The 20955-nt window shown below is 46.1% G+C and overlaps 1 protein-coding gene, 1 long non-coding RNA gene and 1 other non-coding gene across 4 annotated transcripts in view; 1 reads left to right on the top strand and 2 right to left on the bottom strand.

The window, feature by feature from the left end:
* GPR157 (G protein-coupled receptor 157) overlaps window positions 1-6378 on the bottom strand; it is a 24615-nt gene extending 18237 nt beyond the window's left edge. The window contains exon 1 of the mRNA XM_019976565.2: window positions 5910-6378. Within this exon, the coding sequence (XP_019832124.1) occupies window positions 5910-6292 (383 nt within the window). The 5' untranslated portion in view covers window positions 6293-6378. The remainder of the gene's footprint in view (window positions 1-5909) is intronic.
* On the top strand, window positions 4184-20955 carry LOC109570536 (uncharacterized). 2 transcript variants are annotated; one of them, XR_011560825.1, is made up of 4 exons: window positions 4184-5147; window positions 14337-14459; window positions 19490-19681; window positions 20250-20955. It is a non-coding gene; the product is annotated as an uncharacterized lncRNA (long non-coding RNA). The 2 variants fall into 2 exon arrangements; XR_002182486.2 differs by lacking the exon at window positions 14337-14459 and having other exon boundaries at window positions 4199-5147.
* On the bottom strand, window positions 14099-14261 carry LOC139176572 (U1 spliceosomal RNA). The gene has a single exon (XR_011561033.1). It is a non-coding gene; the product is annotated as a U1 spliceosomal RNA (small nuclear RNA).

Genomic DNA, 20955 nt, shown 5'->3' with positions numbered 1-20955 from the left:
TCTCACACCTTGGCTTCCCTGATAGTTCAGTTGGTAAAGAATCCACCTGCAATGCAGGAGACCCCAGTTCGATTCCTGGGTTGGGAAGATCCACTGGAGAAAGGACAGGTTACCCACTTCAGTATTCTGGCCTAGAGAATTCCATGGACTGTACAGTCCATGGGGTCGCAAAGAGTTGGACACAACTGAACAACTTTCACTTCACTTAAAAATGAAGTAACAACCAGAAGATTCACCTTGGAATGCTATAGGAATCAATGGATATGAAACCCTTGAGGGAGAGCTTGAGACTTCCAGGAGGTTTATCTAGACAAAATCCTTATTAACTACAAAAGGAAAAAGAGTAACTGCAGTGGAGACTGGTAGATAACACCTCGACCAAGTGATCAAAGTGAACATCACCAGGAAACGTACAAGTCACAGTTGCCAGCCACCCCCAGGTAGCAAGCGAGAACCGGTTTCTGTGAGATTTCAGCCCAAAGTGCCGATTCTGAATCTGTTCAGGGACACACTGACTGAACCCACCCACCCCAGTAACCATCTGCATGAGTAATTTTTCACCAGGTGATTCTGGTAGGGGACACAGAACTAACAAGCCACCACCAACCAGAAGAATTTGGGAAAGGTCAAAAGGAGACAGGAGACTCCAGTCCATATATCCTCCCATAATCCTCCTCACTGGAATCCATCTTGGCCGAGCAATACTCACACCACCAGGAAGGGCCTTGAGTCACAGCAATTGGCCAGAGACTACCTGGAAATGAATTACCTCATCATAAAACCCAAGGCTGCAAGCCACGTGGCAGAGCAGTCCTCCTGGGTTCCTTTACCTACTGCTTTCCCTGTGGACACCCCTTCCCAACAAAGTCTCTTGCTTTGTCAGCACGTGTGCCTCTTTGGACAATTCATTTCCAGATGTTAGACAAGCATCCACTCTTGGGCCCTAAAGGGGGTCCGCCTTTCTGCAACAATTCCACTCACCAGGAAGCATCAGGTAACCTGGATGAGAGAGATATCCTACAAAATAGGGTGCCTGTACTAGTCCCAAGTGTCTCAGTGGTAAAGAATCTGCCTGCCAATGCAGGAGATGTGGATTCAATGCCTGGGTTGGGAAGGTTCCCTGGAGAAGGAAATGGCAACCCGCTCCATTATTCTTGCTTGGGAAACTCCATGGACAGAGGAGCCTGGTGGGCTACAGTCCATGGGGTCGCAAAGAGTCGGACATGACTTATCGACTGAACAACACTAACAACATGGTCATGCAAGAGACTGCCCTTGCCTTTTGGAAATACACCCTGAAGGATTAGGAGCAGGGGGCATCAGGTCTGCAACTTATTCTTAAATGATTCCAGAAAAAAATTAATGGAAAAGATAAATAAAGCTAATGTATTTAATTGCACATTAATAGTGGGGGAAATCCAGAATGCTAAAAATAAATGACTGCCGAATTACCTCTCAGTTTAAAAAATTATTGTCAAGGCCAAGAGACAAGACGGAATCCTAAAGGGGCACTGACCTTGAAGTTCTAACTCGGAGCCTCCTGCTCACAGCTCTGTGGCTCAGGCAAGTCTCATCAGCTGTGGCTGGAGGGTGATCAACCCTGGGTGAGTCCCCTGGGTTATGGAGGATCAAGGCGCTAAGGAATCAAGACAGCACTTTGCAAGACCTCAGGAGCCTGACCTCTGAGGATAAAGTTTAAGCTGCCCTCCTTCCCCAATGAGATTTTTTTTTAAGTCTTTCAGTAAAGGAAACTATGTCAGGCATTATGATAGAGCCCCAGGGGGCATGCAGGGACTTCATGGGTACTAGTCTCTCCAGCCTCCTGCGGTGTATGGCTGCATTCAGCTCTATAGATGGCTTTTCCTACTTATCATGTCCTACCACTTAAAAATATATATATTACTTGTAGACTTCATGGCCAGTATTTAATGGCAGCATAACACTTCCAGGTAGGTTATAGTCTATAACTTACTGATCCCCTATTTTTTGGACATTCAAATTGTCATCACTGGCTAACAGTGCCATGCAAACTCCTTTGTACATCCAGCTTTGCATGTCATTTGGTTGATCTCCTTAGACTAGATCCCTATAATAGGATTTCTGGGATCAAGAGGTATGAACCAAATACTTTCTACATGGATTATTCCAATTTACATGGCCAAAAATAATTAGGAAAACACCAGTGTCATCTGCATATCACATTAATATCCTGCCTTACTACTTTTTTCCTTCTAATTTAAAGAGAAAATGATACTTCTTTGCTATTGCTTGTTTGAGTATTCATGCTTTTACTACTTTGTCAGAATGTCCTCTGTCCATTTCTGAAGATATTTGTCAGTTTTCTTTAAAAAAAAAATCAACTCATAAGAACTCTTTAGAGAATAGAGATTGACCTTTTGTGTATTCATATTTTAAAATATTTTTGGAGACTGGAAGGTCTGAAGAAGAGCACTGATTTCCAGTCATTTGACATGGTTAATGACTGGGTCACTGTGTAGCCTGAGTCTGAAGATGAGACTTCCCACTGCCAAGAGGTCCTTGCTAGTGGAGGTAATGGAATTCATGTTGAGCTATTTCAAATCCTAAAGATGATGCTGTGAAAGTGCTGCACTCAATATGCCAGCAAATTTGGAAAACTCAGCAGTGGCAACAGAACTAGAAAAGGTCAGTGTTCATTCCAATCCCAAAGAAAGGCAACGCCAAAGACTCTTTAAACTACCACACAATTGTACTCATCTCACACACTAGCAAAGCAATGCTCAAAATTCTCCAAGCGAGGCTTCAACAGTATGTGAACCAAGAACTTCCAGATGTTCAAGCTGGATTTAGAAAACACAGAAGAACCAGAAATCAAATTGCCAACATACACTGGATCATCGAAAAAGCAAGAGAATTCCAGAAAAATATCTACTTCTGCTTCATTGGCTACACTGAAGCCTTTGACTATGTGGATCACAACAAACTGTGCAAAATTCTTCAAGAGATGGGAATGCCAGACCACCTTACCTGCCTGCTGAGAAATCTGTGTGCAGGTCAAGAAGCAACAGTTAGAACTGGACATGGAACAACAGACTGGGAGAGGAGTACGTCAAGGCTGTATATTGTCACCCTGCTTATTTAACTTATATGCAGAGTACATCATACAAAATGCCAGACTGGATGAAGCACAAGCTGGAATCAAGATTGCCGGGAGAAATATCAATAACCTCAGATATGCAGATGACACCACCTTTATGGCAGAAAGCGAAGAGGAACTGAAGAGCCTCTTGATGAAAGTGAAATAGGAGAGTAAAAAAGCTGGCTTAAAACTCAGCATTCAAAAAACAAAGATCATGGCATCCGGTCCCATCACTTCATGACAAATAGATGGAGAAACAATGGAAACAGTGACAGACTTTATTTTATTGGGTTCCAAAATCACGGCAGATAGTGACTGCAGCCATGAAATTAAAATACGCTTGCTCCTGGGAAAAAAAGCTATGACTAACCTGGGCAGCATATTAAAAAGCAGAGACATTACTTTGCCTACAAAGGTCCATATAATCAAAGATATGGTTTTTCAAGTAGTCATGTATGGATGGGAGAGTTGGACTATAAAGAAAGCTGAGCGCCAAAGAATTGATGCTTTTGAAGTGTGGTACTGGAGAAGACTCTAAAGAGTCCCTTGGACAGCAAGGAGATCAAACCAGTCCATCCTAAAGGAAATCAGTCCTGAATATTCACTGGAAGGACTGATGCTGAAGCTGAAATTCCAATACTTTGGCCACCTGAGGCTAAGAACTAACTCACTGGAAAATACCCTGATGCTGGGAAAGATTGAAGGCAGGAGGAGAGGGGACGACAGAGGATGAGATGGTTGGATGGCATCACTGACTCCATGGACATGAGTTTGAGTGAGCTCCGGGAGTTGGTGATGGACAAAGAAGCCTGGCATGCTGCAGTCCATGGGTTGCAAAGAGTTGGACATGACTGAGTGACTGAACTGAACTGAACTGAAGAGGTCATTCAGCAGCCATAAACTAATCCTTCAAAGAAAGACAATGAAGAATCCTTAGCAATATCATCTGGGAGGATCCAGGTCAATATATGAACCTGCTGGACAGGTTTTTACCAAGTTTTAGACTAGCAAAGGGAGTGCTAATTTCTGGAAGAGAAAAAATTGTCAAAGTCCCTTTGACAGGAAAAATGTCTTTTTTCTTTTAAGAAGCAAGTGGATAGGGACATCTCTGGTGGTCCAGTAGTTAAGAATCTGTCTTCCAATGCAGGAGACTTGGGTTTGAACCCTGGTGAGGTAACTAAACTACCACAACTATTGAGCCTGTGCGCTGCAACTTTAGACCCAATGTAGCCATATATATATAAAGTAGGTGGATCACATACAACAGACAAGAGGAACCATCTGGTTCCTTACAGCCAGAGAAGGACACACGGGCTTTCTTAGAAGGCTTTCCCTAAGCATCACAGAAAACGTCCCTAGAAGTGAAAAGAAAGGTTCTTAGGAAATGTGTCTTTTCTATAGAAGCTGCACAGGTTCTCTTTATCACTTAAAAAATACATTGCATTCAGTACTTTTCAAAAGAGGGGGGAAAAGAGAAGAGAACTTTGCAAAGGAAGTCTTGGGCTCCTTCCCAGGTACACGTGAGCTTTACGCTGCCCACACCCAACCAGGCTCCCAAGAACAGGGTCCCAGAAATGGATGCAGAGATCCAGTGGGACAGAGAGAAAGGAAAGGCTGCCCCTTCTCTGTGGGTCTCTGTAGCACCTGACCCTGTCTGAATGGCTCACTGCAAACATTTTGACTTGAACAGCTGAGAAGCAGACCATTTAATTTCCCAGGGACCAGCTGGCCTCCCTCCAACAGCCGTGAGACCTTGAGGTCAAGTGACTCTTGCAGGCTTGTGACCTTACTGTTGTGACACCCAGGTGACTTGTCTCTACAAAAGTGCTGACCATCCTCTGTCCCTTGGAAAGAACTCAAGTATTTAACAGAGAGGACCTATAATTAGGGCAGCATTTGGTGCTCTTATTTGGAGGAGGGAGAAGAGGAAAGAAGCTCTATAAAATTCCTGCCTTGGGTTCAGCACAGGACCTCACCAGATGTTTGCATCCTGAGATTACACTGGGAAGGGGCCAACCTTGGTTCACAGGTGAGTTACCTGGATGAGACACTACAATGCCAGGGCAGGACAAGGCCTTGGTTCTCGCTACCCAGAGACTCCAGGCAGCTGGCAGCTGTCTTCCAGACCAGCCTCTGCCTCTGACCTCAATTTCAGAGCTGCTGAACTCTGGAAAGAAAGATTATTTAGAACATAGATAACAAGAGATTGGTGCCTGAGGTTTAGAGATGAGTAAAGATAAAATAAACAAGACTGTCCTTCCTAAATTTTAGCGTTGAGGCAGAGGGTTGGGTGAAGGGCAGCCTGAGAGTGGCCAGATGAATTACATGTACTTTTCCATCCTGGGGCACCTAACTCATCTCTCAGGTGCCTGTCCCTATGCCCAAGGGCAGCAGAATGGCCAGAAGGCAGTGAAACAGGTGGCCAAAGGTCCAGAGTGGCCTCACCAGTTCTCCAGGTGCTTCCAAGTTACTAGGGTCTGGCTCTGAGGGTGAGCTCTAGTCCCCCACGCTCCAGGGCCTTCGCTGAGGCGCCCACCTCCCTGGGAGCTTCGAGCTGGGGCCACCTCAAAGGGACGACCCCTGCGGCAATATATAGAACTAGTTCATCAAGACCATCATTCCGCTGGCCCAGGGCTATCCCGGGACATGAGCAGACACTGCCGGCTGGGTGACCGGCCAAAGGTCCGACCAAGACGCGTGGCCCTGAGAGTGGCGAGGGCCACAGGGACAGCACACTGGATCCGGGCAGGGATCAGGGAACCTGAAGGAAAGCGGCGTCGCCGTCACCCACCTGATAACATGGAAAGCCCAGAGCAGGCGGCCAGTCTCGGACCCATGCGCCGTGCGCACGATGCTGAGATACAGGTAGAGGGCGATGGCCACCGTCCAGAAGAAGGAGCTGGTGTTGGCGAAAGTGGAGAGCGCGCCCTGCAGCACGCAGTCCCACGAGGAGTCCTTGAAGTCCTGTAGGACCCCGTAGAAGTAAGAGGCGGCCGAGAGCAGGTCGGCCAGAGACAGGAAGAGCAGCAGGCGCCGCGCCTGGCTGCGCAGGTCGGGCCACAGGGCGTGCGTGGCCATCAGCAGGCCCGAGCCCAGCGCGGAGAGCACGCACGACAGAAGCACCACGGCGCGCTCCGACGGCACCAGCTCGGTGGGCGGCACGGGAAGTGGCATGGCCCAGCGCGGAGAGGGTTGGGATCGGGGATCCGCGTGTGGCCGCCGCCGCCGCCGCCGCAGCTGTCTGGGCACAGACCCGCGAGCTGCTAGCGTCCCAGAACCCGCCCCGCCCGCGTCCAGCCCTCCAGAGCCCTCGGGGCCCGCGGCCCACGCCCCGCCCCTGCCCCAGGCCACGCCCCTCCCCTACCACGCCCCCCCGCCCTCCACGCTCCGCTCCTTAGCCCCCAGGTCCAGACAGCGGGTGCGCCCCGCCCCCGTCCTGACGCCACACCCCTTCGTCCTCAAGCCCCGCCCCATGGCCCCCAAGTCCGGACGGCGGACCCGCGTCGGCGCCTAGACTGTCTCACGAGCCCCACCCTGGCCCCGGCGCGCGTGCCCCTAAGGCTGCCCAACAGCTCCGCGGCACGCTCCCCAAGTCCCCGCCGCTCTGCTCACACCACACTCATGGTACCCTGCATGATCCATCCTGCAGGCCGCAGGTCTGCGGGACGTCCTGGGGAGGGATGTATCGGCAATTTTTTTAGGGCTAATATTTCCTTCCTTTTTTTACTGCCAGCCTGTGTATGGGGGAGGGGGGTTGGTGAGGGGGCAGTGGTATGCTGGAGGGAGGGGTGGAGGCATTCTTTCCACTGGTAACAAAAGCAACACTCGAAGTGATTCGTTCTTTAAGCAATGATAACAGAGGTGGGAGTTTGGAAGTGGGTGGTGGTTCCCGAGGGGAATGCTTCCAATTTTTCTTACAATGAGCACGATCACTGATATGGTTTTTTTTTTTAATTAAGTTTAGTGGGTGAAGTCTTACAGAAAGGAAACAATTTCTAATTTATTAGTGTTTTTTCCCCTGAAAATTCCATTAAAAAATTGGGGTACCATTCGTGTACCATAAAATTGGCCCTTGTAAGCGTACAGTTGGCTTGCCTGGTGGCTCAGTGTTAAAAGAACCCACTTGCCAATGCAGGAGAGGCAGGTTCAATCCGTGGGCTGGAAGGAGCCCCTGGAGAAGGAAATGGCAACCACTCCAGTATTCTTGCCTGGAGAATACCATGGACAGAGCAGCTTGGCGGACTATAGTCCACGCAGTCACAACTTGACACCTAAACACATGTACAGTGATTTATAGTGTATACACAAGTTTGTGCAAGCATCCTCCCTGTCAAATTCCACAACATTTTCATCACCTCAAAAAGAAACACCGATGGTTCAGCAGGTAAAGAATCCACCTGCAGTGCGGGAGATACAGGAGATGCAGGTTTGATCCCTGGGTAGGGAAGATCCCTGGAGAAGGAAATGGCAACCCACTCCAGTACTCCTGCCTGAGAAACTTGATGGACAGGGGAGCCTGGCCAGCTGCAGTCCATAGGGCTGCAGAGAGTCAGACACGACTGAGCATATCCCACAGGGTCAAAAGAGAGGTAAGAAGTCCCAAATGGGATCACATGCTAAGCTCAAGGGACAAAAACAGGACTTCATACCTAACCTGACTGTGGTTTCAACCTCTTCTAGGAATGCAGTCTTTTTTTTTTTTTTTTTTTAAACTTTACATAATTGTATTATAGGAATGCAGTCTTAATCAGTCAGTCTGGAATTTCCTGCTCTGCAGTAGTGAAGTAATTCATTGATAGACCCCTGCAATCCCCCAAAGGAAGGCCACCTCAGCTGACATAATCAGCTCTTTGCTGACTAATTTCCTTGTCCCACCTCTTTCTGCCTGTAAAAGTCTTCTATTTTGTCCGGTTCTTCAGAGCTCCTTTCTGTTTGCTAGACGGGCTGCTACATGATTCATGAGTGAATAAAGCCAGGAAGATCTTTACCACTTACTCAATGGAACTGTGTTTTATAACAGTAGTCACTCCCCGTTTTCTCGCTCTCCCCAGCTCCTGGCAACTATTAATCCACCTTCTGTGTCTATGGGTTTGCCTATTCTGGACATTTCACAGAGATGGAATCAAATAGTAGGTGGTTTTTTGTGACTGGCTTCTTTCACTTAGCTTATTTTCAAAATTCATCCACATTGTGGCATATATCAGTATTTCATTTATGGCTGAATAATATTCCATTGTATGGGTGTCCCTTATTTGTTTTTCTATTTTATCAATAGGCTATTATAAACAATGCTGCTGTCAACATTTATTTACAAGTTTGTGTGTGAACGTTTATTTTCAGTTTTTTGGGTATATACCCAGGAGTGGAATTCCTGGGTCATTTCAGTTCAATTCAGTACAGATCAGTTGCATCCGACTCTTTGTGACCCCATGGACTTCAGCACACCAGGCTTCCCTGTCCATCACCAACTACCGGAGCTTGCTCAAACTTATGTCCATCAAGTCGGTGATACCATCCAACCATCTCATCCTCTGTCATTCCCTTCTCCTGCCTTCAATCTTTCCCAGCATCAGGGTCTTTTCCAATGAGTCAGTTCTTTGAATCAGGTGGCCAAGGTATTGGAGCTTCAGCTTTAGCATCAGTCCTTCCAATGCGTACTCAGGGTTGATTTCCTTTAGGATTGACTGGTTTGATCTCCTTGCAGTCCAAGGAAATTTCAAGAGTCCAACACCACAGTTCAAAAGCATCCTAGTCCAACTCTTCCATTCATACATGACTACTGGAAAAACCATAGCTTTGACTAGATAGACCTTTGTTGGCACAGTAATGTCTCTTCTTTTTAATATGCTGCCTAGGTTGGTCATAGCTTTTCTTCCCAGGAGCAAGCGTATTTTAATTTCATGGCTGCAGTCACTATCTGCCGTGATTTTGGAGCCCAAGAGAATAAGTCTCTCATTGTTTCTATTGTTTCTCCATCTATTTGCCATGAAGTGATGGGACCAGATGCCATGATCTTTGCTTTTTGAATGTTGAGTTTTAAGCCAGCTTTTTCACTCTCCTATTTCACTTTCATCAAGAGGCTCTTCAGTTCCTCTTCACTTTCTGCCATAAAGGTGGTGTCATCTGCATATCTGAGGTTATTGATATTTCTCCCTGCAATCTTGATTCCAGCTTGTGTTTCATCCAATCTGGCATTTCGTATGATGTACTCTGCATATAAGTTAAATAAGCAGGGTGACAATATACAGCCTTGACATACTCCTCTCCCAATTTGAAACCAGTCTGTTGTTCCATGTCCGGTTCTAACTGTTGCTTCTTGACCTGCATACAAATTTCTCAGGAGGCAGGTAAGCTGGTCTTTCCTAAGGTAAAGTCTCATCTCTTGAAGAATTTTGCACAGTTTGTTGTGATCCACATAGTCAAAGGCTTCAGTGTAGTCAATGAAGCAAAAGTAGATATTTTTCTGGAATTCTTTTGCTTTTTCTATGATCCAACAGATGTTGACAATTTGATCTCTGGTTCCTCTGTCTTCTCTGGGTCATATGGTTACTACCTTTTTAACTTTTTGAGGAACTATTAGACTTTTCCCCAAAGTGGCACCATTTTATATTCCTGCAGCAATGTATGAGGAGAAGGCAATGGCACCCCACTCCAGTACTCCTGCCTGGAAAATCCCATGGATGGAGGAGCCTGGTAGGCTGCAGTCCGTGGGGTCTCGAAGAGTCGGACACGACTGAGCGACTTCACTTTCACTTTTCACTTTCATGCATTGGAGAAGGAAATGGCAACCCACTCCAGTGTTCTTGCCTGGAGAATCCCAGGGATGGGGGAGCCTGGTGGGCTTCCGTCTATGGGGTCGCACAGAGTTGGACACGACTGAAGTGACTTAACAGCAGCAGTAGCAATGTATGAAGGCTCTAATTTCTCCACAGTCTCCTAACTCTTTGATTCTAGCCATCCTAGAATGGTTGGTGTTTCATTGTGGTTTTGATTTGTTGTTGCTCAGTGTTCAACTCTTTGTGACCCCATGGACTGCAGCACGCCAGGCCTCCCTGTCCCTCACCATCTCCCAGAGTTTTGATTTACATTTCTCTAATTAATAATTATATGGAGCATCTTTTCCTATGCTTATTGACCACCTGCATTTCCTCTTTGGGGAAATGTCTGTTCAAATCCCTTGCTTTTTTTAAATAAGTTGTGTTTTTGTTATTGAGTGGTAAGAGTTCTTTATATGTTCTGGATATTAGACCTATCAGATACATGATTTACAAAAATTTTCTCCCATTCTGTGGGTTGTCTTTTCAATCTCTTGATAGTATACAAGGAAATACAAAAGTTTTTATTTTGACAATGTCCAGTTTACCTCTTTTTTCTCCCTCTGGCTGTTATGCTTTTGGTTTACCATCTTTGGTGTCATATTTAAGAAGCCAGTGCCTAATCCAAGTTCAGAAAGATTTACACCTATGCTCTCTTCTTCCCAGTGTAACACAGCATTGGTTACTGTAGCTTTGCAGTAAGTTTTGAAATGAGGAAGTGTGAGTCCTGCCACAGTGTTTTCCTTTTCACTATTATTTTAGCTCTTTGGTGTCCCTTGCAATTCAGTATCAATTTGAGAATTAGTTTTTCCATTTCTGGAAAAAAAATAGGGATTGCATTGAATCTGTATGAAAATTTCAGGGGACTGATGCCGTCTTAATAATATTAAATGTTCTTATCTATGACCAGGGGACGTCTTTCCTTTTATTTAGGTCATCTTTAATTTCCATCAATGATGTTTTATAGTTTTCAGTTTACATTAGATTTGATTTTGCAAGTAACTCATAAAAGGAGATTATCATCTGGATAGATTATCTTTTTTGCATCTAACTTTTAAAAACATTGTGTTATGAACTATGCATACTGACAAGCAGTTACAACACAGATATACAATCTGATAAATAATTATAAAGCAAATACCCACCAAGAAATACATTATCAGCACACCAGAAAGCTCCCAGGCCTATTTCTTCCTCCTTGGTCATTTTCTTGCTTTTTAAAAACTGTTCAAGTATACGTCCCTAAACATAGTAGTATAGTTTGCCTGTCATCTAATTTTTTTTTTTTTTGGCCACACCATGTGGCTTGTGGATTCTCAGTTCTCTGTCCAGGGGTTGAACACAGGCCCTCAGCAGTGAAAGTGTTGAACCTTCAGGGACCTCCCTGAACTTTATATAAGTGGAATCACACCCTATGATCCTTTTTGTGTCTTCTATTTTTTAAAGTGTTTTTAAAATTTTAATTGAAATAGAGTTGATTTACAATGTTGTGTTAGTTTAAGGTGTACTGCAAAGTGATTCACATACACATATATATTCTTTATTTACATTCTCTTCCACTACAGTTTATTGTTAAGATATCGAGAATAGGCTCAGATGGTAAAGAATCTGCCTGCAGTACAGGAGACTCAGGTTTGATCCCTGGGTCAGGAAGATCCCCTGGAGAAGGGAAGGGCAACCCACTCCAATATTCTTGCCTGGAAAATCCCACGGACAGAGGAGCCTGGTGGGCTACAGTCCATGAGGTCGCAGAGTCGGACATGACTGAGCGACTATGACTTTCACTTTGACTTTCTGTGCTATACAGTAGGTCCTTGTTAGTTATCTATTTTATATATCAGTTTAGTTCAGTTCAATCGCTCACTTGTGTCCGACTCTTTGTGACCCCATGAATCACAGCACGCCAGGCCTCCCTGTCCATCACCAACTCCCAGAGTTCACTCAAACTCATGTCCATCGAGTCAGTGATGCCATCCAGCCATCTCATCCTCTGTCGTCCCCTTCTCCTGCCCCCAATCCCTCCCAGCATCAGGGTTTTCCAATGAGTCAACTCTTCGCATGAGGTGACCAAAGTACTGGAGTTTCAGCTTCAGCATCAGTCCTTCCAATGAACACCCAGGACTGATCTCCTTTAGGATGGACTGGTTGGATCTCCTTGCAGTCCAAGGGACTCTCAAGAGTCTTCTCCAATACCACAGTTCAAAAGCATCAATTCTTTGGCGCTCAGCTTTCTTCACAGTCCAACTCTCACATCCATACATGACCACAGGAAAAACCATAGCCTTGACTAGACGGACCTTTGTTGGCAAAGTAATGTCTCTGCTTTTGAATATGCTATCTAGGTTAGTCATAACTTTCCTTCCAAGGAGTAAGCGTCTTTTAATTTCATGGCTGCAATCACCATCTGCAGTGATTTTGGAGCCCCCCAAAATAAAGTCAGCCACTGTTTCCACTGTTTCCCCATCCATTTCCCATGAAGTGATGGGACCAGATGCTATGATCTTAGTTTACTGAATGTTGAGCTTTAAGCCAACTTTTTCACTCTCCCCTTTCACCTTCATCAAGAGGCTTTTTAGTTCCTCTTCACTTTCTGCCATAAGGGTGGTGTCATCTGCATAGCTGAGGTTTTTTATATTTCTGCCAGCAATCTTGATTCCAGCTTGTGCTTCTTCCAGCCCAGCGTTTCTCATGATGTACTCTGCATATAAGTTAAATAAGTAGGGTAACAATATACAGCCTTGACGTACTCCTTTTCCTCTTTGGAACCAGTCTGTTGTTCCATGTCCAGTTCTAACTGTTGCTTCCTGACCTGCATATAGGTTTCTTAAGAGGCAGGGCAGGTGGTCTGGTATTCCCATCTCTTGAAGAATTTTCCAGTTGATTGTGATCCTCATAGTCAAAGGCTTTGGCATAGTCAATAAAGCAGAAATAGATGTTTTTCTGGAACTCTCTTGCTTTTTCCATGATTCAGCAGATGTTGCCAATGTGATCTCTGGTTCCTCTGCCTCTTCTAAAACCAGCTTGACCATCTGGAAGTTCGCGGTTCATGTATTGTTGAAGCCTGGCTTGGAGAATTTTGAGCATTACTTTACTAGCGTGTGAGATGGGTGTAATTGTGCAGTAGTTTGAGCATTCTTTGGCATTGCCTTTCTTTGGGATTGGAATGAAATCTGACCTTTTCCAGTCCTGTGGCCACTGCTGAGTTTTCCAAATTTGCTGGCATATTGAGTGTAGCACTTTCACAGCATCATCTTTCAGGATTTGAAATAGCTCAACTGGAATTCCATCACCTCCACTAGCTTTGTTCGTAGTGATGCTTTCTAAGGCCCACTTGACTTCACATTCCAGGATGCCTGGCTCTAGGTGAGTGATCACACCATCGTGATTCTTTTATATATAGGAGTGTATATATTTTAATCCCAAATACCTATCTTACCCCTCCCACCCCGATCCCCTTTGGTAACCATAAGTTTGTTTTCTGTGTCTGTGAGTCTATTTCTGTTTTGTAAATAAGTTCACTTGTGTCATTTTCTCTTGTTTTTTTGCTGAATTTATTTTTGTGAGATTCATCTATGTTCTCAGTGAAGCCGCAATTCTTTCAATTTCATTGCCTGCCATACAGTATTCCATCGTATAAATAAAATATCTATCCCATCTACTGTTTTGGGACATGTTGGATTGTTGGATAAGCAATGCTGGAATAAGCATACATTCTTTTTTTAATCAGGAAAAAAGTTTACTAAGAACAATTCTCAGCAGCTGGAACAGCATATTCATGAACTTTGCTCTGCAGAGGTCAAAGAGCAGCTGCTTTCCTTCTGAGTCACTTAGGAAGGCCTTGACCTCCTTCTGAGAGGGCCCAAGATCATGAACAACCCCAGGCTGTCAATGAAGCTGCTCGGCTTTTTACTGGTGTGAATAGTTCTAAGCTTGGATTGTGCAACCAGCCTTGGCTTTGGCACATGGCCACGCAAGAGCCCGGAATGGACTCTCCCCGGATCATAGTCATTTAATCCTTCAGAAGGTCTTTGAAGGACAAGGGAGGACAGAAGACATCTTCTGGCGAGCATCTCTGTCACAGATCAAATCGACTAGACCTTTCCCCATTTATTGACATGAAAACCCTTCACCCACCTCCCCAGGCTTTTATTATACTTCATGTTTTTAGGGAAAAGCACAAGTGCCCCTCCCCCACTACCACAATTTGCAGTAAAGTTTCCTTCATTTGGGGAAATTGCAGGGGTCAGCACATCTGAAGTGCAATGGATAAACCTTGTCCTGGGAAAACCATTTTTGAGATCATGGTATTTCTCCAGCCAGGTAAGCATGTGCTCAGTCTGTCCAAGTCTTTGCAACGCCATGGACTATAGCTTGCCAGGTTCCTCTGTCCATGGATTTTCCAGGCAAGAAGACTGGAGTGGGTTGCCATCCCCTTCTCCACGGGATCTTCCCAGGCCAGATGGAACCCAGGTCTCCTGTATTGCAGGCAGATTCTTTACCGCTGCACCACCTGGGAAGCCCTTCAGGTAAGTATAGCGGTTGGTTATTTTACATGCAGTTTTGAGCAAGAGAACCCTTGGCATTCTCTGCACTGGAAGACATTCAAACAACATTCATACTTCTCATTACAGGGGTAAAAAAATGGGGAAGACATGTAATGAAATAGCTTCAAATCACTTAGATTTAAGCTTGAGGCCAATTTTCCAGTCTGATGGCACTGATATTGCCCAGATGGGTCCGGGGACTAAGCAGAAGTGTGGGAATCATGACTCCCAAGTTGCTGGGTGATCTTAAGCTGCCTAATGTGGTCTCTGCGAAAAGGAGCCAAGGACTCTGGACACCTTGCCTCTCAACACAGGTGCTGGGTTCTGCTTCTCCCATCTCCATCCCAGGAAATGGTGGTCCTCCAAGGAGGTGTGACCCAGACAGCAAACCCAGAGAAACTCCTGGCTCCAAGCTTCTGCTGACAGCTCCTACCCACATGGAATGCAGGGTCCCATCAGCCATGTTTTAAGAGGCCTGTCCTCTCAGTCCTCCCCCTCCCTCTCCCTCCTTAGAAGAATTGGTAAAAATCCAGATGGAATCTTCATTTGACCCTGCGTCATCTCTCTAGCATCTCCGCCAAGCCAGCTGGCAGTTGTCTGCTGCGCCCATGTCCAAAGGGGTCATGTCTAAAGGTCCTGGCACATCATGACAGCCCTCCTTGCCCTGCAGTTGTCTGGCTGCAGAACTAGGGGCCCAGACCCCGAAAGGCCCCACAGCCATGGCCAGCAGCCCAGGAACAGATTGGCTTGGGTTTGCTTCTCCCTTGTCCTCCCACCCCAGAAATGGCACAAGGTTCTTCTCCCCTGTCAACCGCAAAGGGGATGGCAATCTGAAGTCTCTCAAATGAAGGAACCCTAAATGATTTTCTGAGCTCAACTCCAACCTAAGCAGTAATCTATGTATTTGATTTTTAACACTAGAACAGAAGAGGGACTTTTCGTCATGCTGTTGGTAGAAATATGGGCTGGCTAGCATTCTCATTTCCCTCTTTGAAGGTGAATATGGCTCATTTTGCCCTTTTCTATGTAGGTAACATGGTAAGCAACAGTTGTGGAAGAGAAACCTGGTTCACGTGGGTTCCTCTCCCTACTCTCCCCCTCCCGGCATCCTCAAAGGAGGTAGTGCAAACCCTGACATGCTCACGTGACCACTGAGCCACACAGATGGAAAACCAGGGCAAGCTGACCAGCCACAGTTGTGCAGTTGTAACTGACCAGGGTTCTTGGCCTCCTTGATCAATAGAAGTTGTTAAGAGGCCAGACAAGAAATTCAGGCAAAACTTTATTGGAGTGTCTGGTGTAGCAGGAGGGATGGATAACAAGCAACAGTTTCCCTTGCTTGCTCGCTCTCTGTGCGGGGTACAGAAGAGGCAAGCTGGTTCCTTATATGGGGTGAAGGGAGGGTTCCTTATATGGGGTGAGGGGAGGGTGTGTTCCTTATATGGGGCGACGGAGGCCAAAGGGGTGGCTTAGGTGGTTTTCCCACCCCTTTGGTGGTGTTACATGCAGGGGGCATGTACAGTACACCAGCCTGCTTTTGCTCCCTGGCTCTTCAGACTTGGCAGTTGAGTTTTTATATCTTCTTGTTTATAACTGGATGCATAGTTATTTTTAGTCTCTTATAGTTTCCTTGTATTTTGTTGTTGGAGGAAAAGTTTGTCCAGGTGCAAACACTGCAGCGAAGTCTCCCAGGTCCCAGCCTGTCTCACAGTCAGGGGCCTCTTCTTCAAGGAGCATGGCTGGTGGGTGTATTTTCCTACCAGAGAGACCCTCAGGGCTCAGGAAGATGTGTTTAAACCCTCACCCCTCCGTCCCCATTACCTTGAACCTTCCTCTCCTTACCCCAAAGTCTAAAAGCTGTTGCTGCCAGCTTGCCGTGCACCAGGCCCTCCTGCCTGTGGAAGCCCTGAAGACCCTGCCTCTGCCAAGCTCTTATACTGCAGCAGCTCCCAGGGTGACCACTACTGTGGTTCCCAGCTGCCTGGGCCAAATTAAAGAATAGTGGGGGCACTTCCCTGGCGGCCCAGTGGTTAAGACTTTGCCTTCCATTGCAGGGGCTGCAGGTTCAATCCCTGGTCGGGAAGCTAAGATCCCACATGCCTTGCAGTCAAAAAGCCAGAACATAAAGCAGAAACAATAGTGTAATAAATTCAGTTAAGACTTTTAAAATGGTCTACAAAAAAAAAAAAAACACCTTAAAACAATAGATAAATCACTAAAGGGAAAGCCCACTTTCCTTTATACCTCTGCCTGGGGACTCACTTTGCAGGTGGGAGTGGCTGAAAGTACATTGCTGGCACCAGGAGTGAGGTCTCTCTCTCCTAGTGGAAGACCCAGGTTCTAGTCCTGCTGCTCGGTCCTGGCCATGTTGGTGGGCAGAATTCTAAAAATGCTCCCACTTGATTCCTGAGCCCTGGTCATCTCATAAAACACCAATCTACGTATTCCTCTGAGGAGATTTTGAAGATGGAATTAAAGGTTTGTTATGATCTGAGTGTTTACACTCCCTCGCACTTCCACGCCTCACCAAATTTATATACTGAAACCCTAAACCTGACTGTGATATTAGAAGGCGGGGCCTTTGGGAGGTGATTAGTTTTAGATGTAACGTGAGGATGGAGCCCCTATGATGGGACTGGTGTCTCTGGAAGAAGAGGAAGAAACACCAGAGCTTCCTCTGTCCGCTGTGTGAGGATATAGCAAGAAAGCAGCTGTCTACAAGCCAAGAAGCAGGTTTTCCCCAGGAACCGAATCTGTTGGCAGCTTGATCTTGGACTCCCAGCCTCTAGAACCCTGAAAAACAAATGTCTACTGTTTAAGCCACTCAGTCTGCAGCATCTTGTTATAGCCGCCTGAGCTAAGTCAGGTGGCCCCTTAAGATACAAAGATGATCCAGGTTGGCCTGAACCCTTTACAGGCAGAAAGTTTTCTTTGGCCAGGAGTAGAGGAAGAAGTCAGAGAGCATTGAAGAGTGAGGGAGATTCCATCAGAGGGAGATTTGGCGTGAGGACCCAGCTGCCAGCAGTGATGGTGTGAGTTGCTGTTCAGTCACTCAGTCGTGTCCAACTCTTTGTGACCCCATGGACTGCAGCACGCCAGGCTCTGTCCTTCACTATCTCCCAGTGCTTGCTCAAACTCATATCCATTGAGTGGATGATGCCATTCAACCATCTCATTCTCTGTCACCCCCTTCTCCTGCCTTCAATCTTTCCACAGCATCACAGTCTTTTCCAATGAGTCAGCTCTTCCCATCAGGTGGCCAAAGTATTGGAGCTTAAGCATCAGTCCTTCCAATGCATATTCAGGGTTGATATCCTTTAGGATTGACTGGTTGAATCTCCTTGCTGTCCAAGGGACTCTCAAGAGTCTTCTCTTATGAGAGGGCCTGTGAAATGCTACTAGGGATGAAAGAGACCTGAACTCAGCCAATCCTTGAACAAGCTGAGAATACAGCCATTAACGCTGGACTGTGGGACCCTGAATGGAATACCCAGTTGAACCATGACAGACTTCTGACCTGAAAGGTCTATGAGATAATAACTGGCTGTTTTATAAGCCACCAAATTGATGCTGGAGAAGACTCTGAGAGTCTCTTGGACTGCAAGGAGATCAAACCACTCAATCATAAAGGAAATCAACCTTGAATATTCCCTGGAAGGACTGATGCTGAAGCTCCAATACTTTGGCCACCTGATGAAAAGAAGCAACTCATTGGAAAAGATCCTGATGCTGGGAAAGACTAAGTCTAGACTAAGAACAGGAGGAGCAATTGGAGAGCTGAGCAGTGGGGTGCTCTGAACTCCATGTACAGAGTAAAGCCTGGCTTAGGGGCTACTGTGTCATTGAGGTGAGGGGTGATGGAGGCAGAAATCAAGGATGCGTAGTTCCAGATGCAGAGATGATAGGATATGTGGAGGGGTCGGGTGTGAGTGTGAGCAAATGAGGAGTCAAGGAAGATTCTAGAGTTCCAAGATGAAAGGGCAGAGTTGCTCTTGCCTAGAGGGGCAGGTATGGGGAGGCAACAGAAGGAGCTCAGTTCTGGATGCCTTTGATTCCTACTGGACAAGCCAAGCAGTCCTACTTGGGGAAGGTCCTACTTGGAAACAGAAATCTGGAGGCAGTCAGCATAAAGACGGTGTTTAAGCCATGAGACCAACATCTGCAGAGGGAGCCCTGGGCACTACAAACTAGAAGTGGGAGGATGAGTCAGTGGAACCAGAAAGATGTCTTTCAGCTGTGATTGTTTTATTGTGGCAAAATTAAAATTTTTTTGATATGTCATAAAAATTATAATTTTCACTATGTTGAAGTATGTGATTCAGTGGCATTGATGACCTTCATAGGACTCTGTAACCATCACCACTATTTCCAAAACTTTTTCATCACCCAAAACAGAAACTTTGTACCCCTTAAGCAATAACTCCCCATTGTCTCTTCCCTCCAGCCCTGGCAATATCTACTTTCTGTCTCTAAGGAGTTCCCATTTCTGGACCTTTCACATCAATGGGCTCAGACAACATGTGGTTATTTCTATATGTTTCTTTCATTTACTATAATGTCTTCAAGGTTTACTCATGTTGTATCACGTAATGGCACTTTATTTCCTTTTATGCCAAGTAGTATCCCATTGGATGAATGATGCTTATCCATTCACTTGTTGATGAACACCTGGGTTGTTTCTGCCTCTTGGCTACTGTGAATAATGCTGCTGTGAATAAGCAGTGACTCTTAATGTGGGCTTGGGGAAGAAATAAAAGCTATGAGCATGTCTCCTTCCCAGAAGCCCTTCACAGTCTTCCAGGGGTTTTATTTGGCTCTATAAAAGAGGACTATGGGCTAAACTGATTGAAAACAGCTTTAAAACAAATGGGATTAAAAGAAAATTATCCATACGCATTAAATCTCAATTAGACAGGAAATATATTACACATATACTCAATAGGAACATGGGACCTAAATGTGGAGCATGTACAAGCTATGCTATGTCTTGTTCAACACCTGTTTCTCCACAGAACACACACTCGATAAAGAGGGACCTGGCTGGCCTTGTGCGTGGTGTCTGTCACACAACAGGTCCTCAGTCAATGTCTGTGGGACAAACGGAGCAGCCAGATGACAGTTGCTGGAGTCGCAAGGGACACACAGTGGCCCCTTGGCAAGGGACAAGGATCTTACCTGTGGGCAGTAACCTGGAAGGGGACCAGGTAAGTCTGTTTTCATCAACTTCCCACAGGAATCGAGCAAATCCTTTCCTTACCACCGTGGAAGACAAGGCCCAGGAGTTCGGTGTTTTGTTTGTTTGAGCAGCGCCAACAACAGAAATCACAGATGTCCTATCATGTTGCAGGTTTCTCAAAATACCACTCATGCTCATCACTGCTTTTAAATTATGGTCATTACTTGGCCAGCTGCTGCTGGATCATATTTAATGTGCTAATAGAGGCACATATGTTTGTGTATTAGTCACTCAGTCATATCCAACCTTTTGGGACCCCATGGGCTGTAGCCTTTCAGGACCCTCTGTCCATGGAGTTCTCCAGGCAAGAATACCGGTGTGGGTAACCATTCCCTTCTCTAGGGGATCTTCCAGACCCAGGGATCAAACCCGGGTCTCCTACATTTCAGGCAGATTCTTTACTGTCTCAGCCACAAGGGAAGCCCAGGGGCACATGTATTACTCTAACAAATTTGGTTTTATCAACTATTTTGATAATTATGTTACACCATGTGCTGTGTTTAGTCGCTCAGTCGTGTCTCTTTGCGACCCTATAGACTGTAGCCCGCCAGGCTCCCCTGCCCATGAGGATTCTCCAGGCAAGAATACTGGAGTGGGTTGCCATGCCCTCCTCCAGGGGATCTTCTCAACCCAGGATCGAACCAGGTCTCCCGCATTGCAGGCGGATTCTTCATCATCTGAGCCACCTGGGAAGCCCAAGAATACTGGCGTGGGTAACCTATCCCTTCTCCAGGGCAACTTCCTGACCCAGGAATTGAACCGGGTCTCCTGCATTGCAGGCGGATTCCTTACCAGCTGAGCTACCAGGGAAGCCCATGTTACACTATATTTGCTATATAATCCATGTATTTTTTCCATCTTTGGGTCTATAGGCACTGGTAGATGAGCAAAGGGGTCACGATATAACCACAGTCAAAAGGCTGCTCCCAGGGCTTGTCTCCATTCCCCCTCTGCCTTCATCCCTGGGACACACGGGTACTGGATCCAGATTCACACCCAGACTCCACGTCCTGACCCGGCTGTGAGGGCACCTCTCGCCACCAGGAGGCGCTGCTTCCTCCGTGTCAGAGGAAGCCCAGGGGCAGATACAGGGCTTCCTCCCTCCATCTTTGTCCTAATCAGGGCTGGTTAACGGAACCTCCTGGCAACTTTTTTCCTGTTCTCATTCTCCGCTCCCCCACGCCCTTCTCTTTCTCTCCCCCATCCACTCTCTCTTAAAATAAAACTTTCTATAACGGAAAA

This window comes from Bos indicus, chromosome 16, assembly GCF_029378745.1.
Source record: "Bos indicus isolate NIAB-ARS_2022 breed Sahiwal x Tharparkar chromosome 16, NIAB-ARS_B.indTharparkar_mat_pri_1.0, whole genome shotgun sequence".
Classification (NCBI taxonomy): domain Eukaryota; kingdom Metazoa; phylum Chordata; class Mammalia; order Artiodactyla; family Bovidae; genus Bos; species Bos indicus.
The sequence above is the reverse complement of the archived record's forward strand: the minus strand, read 5'-3'. Positions and strand labels throughout refer to the sequence as shown.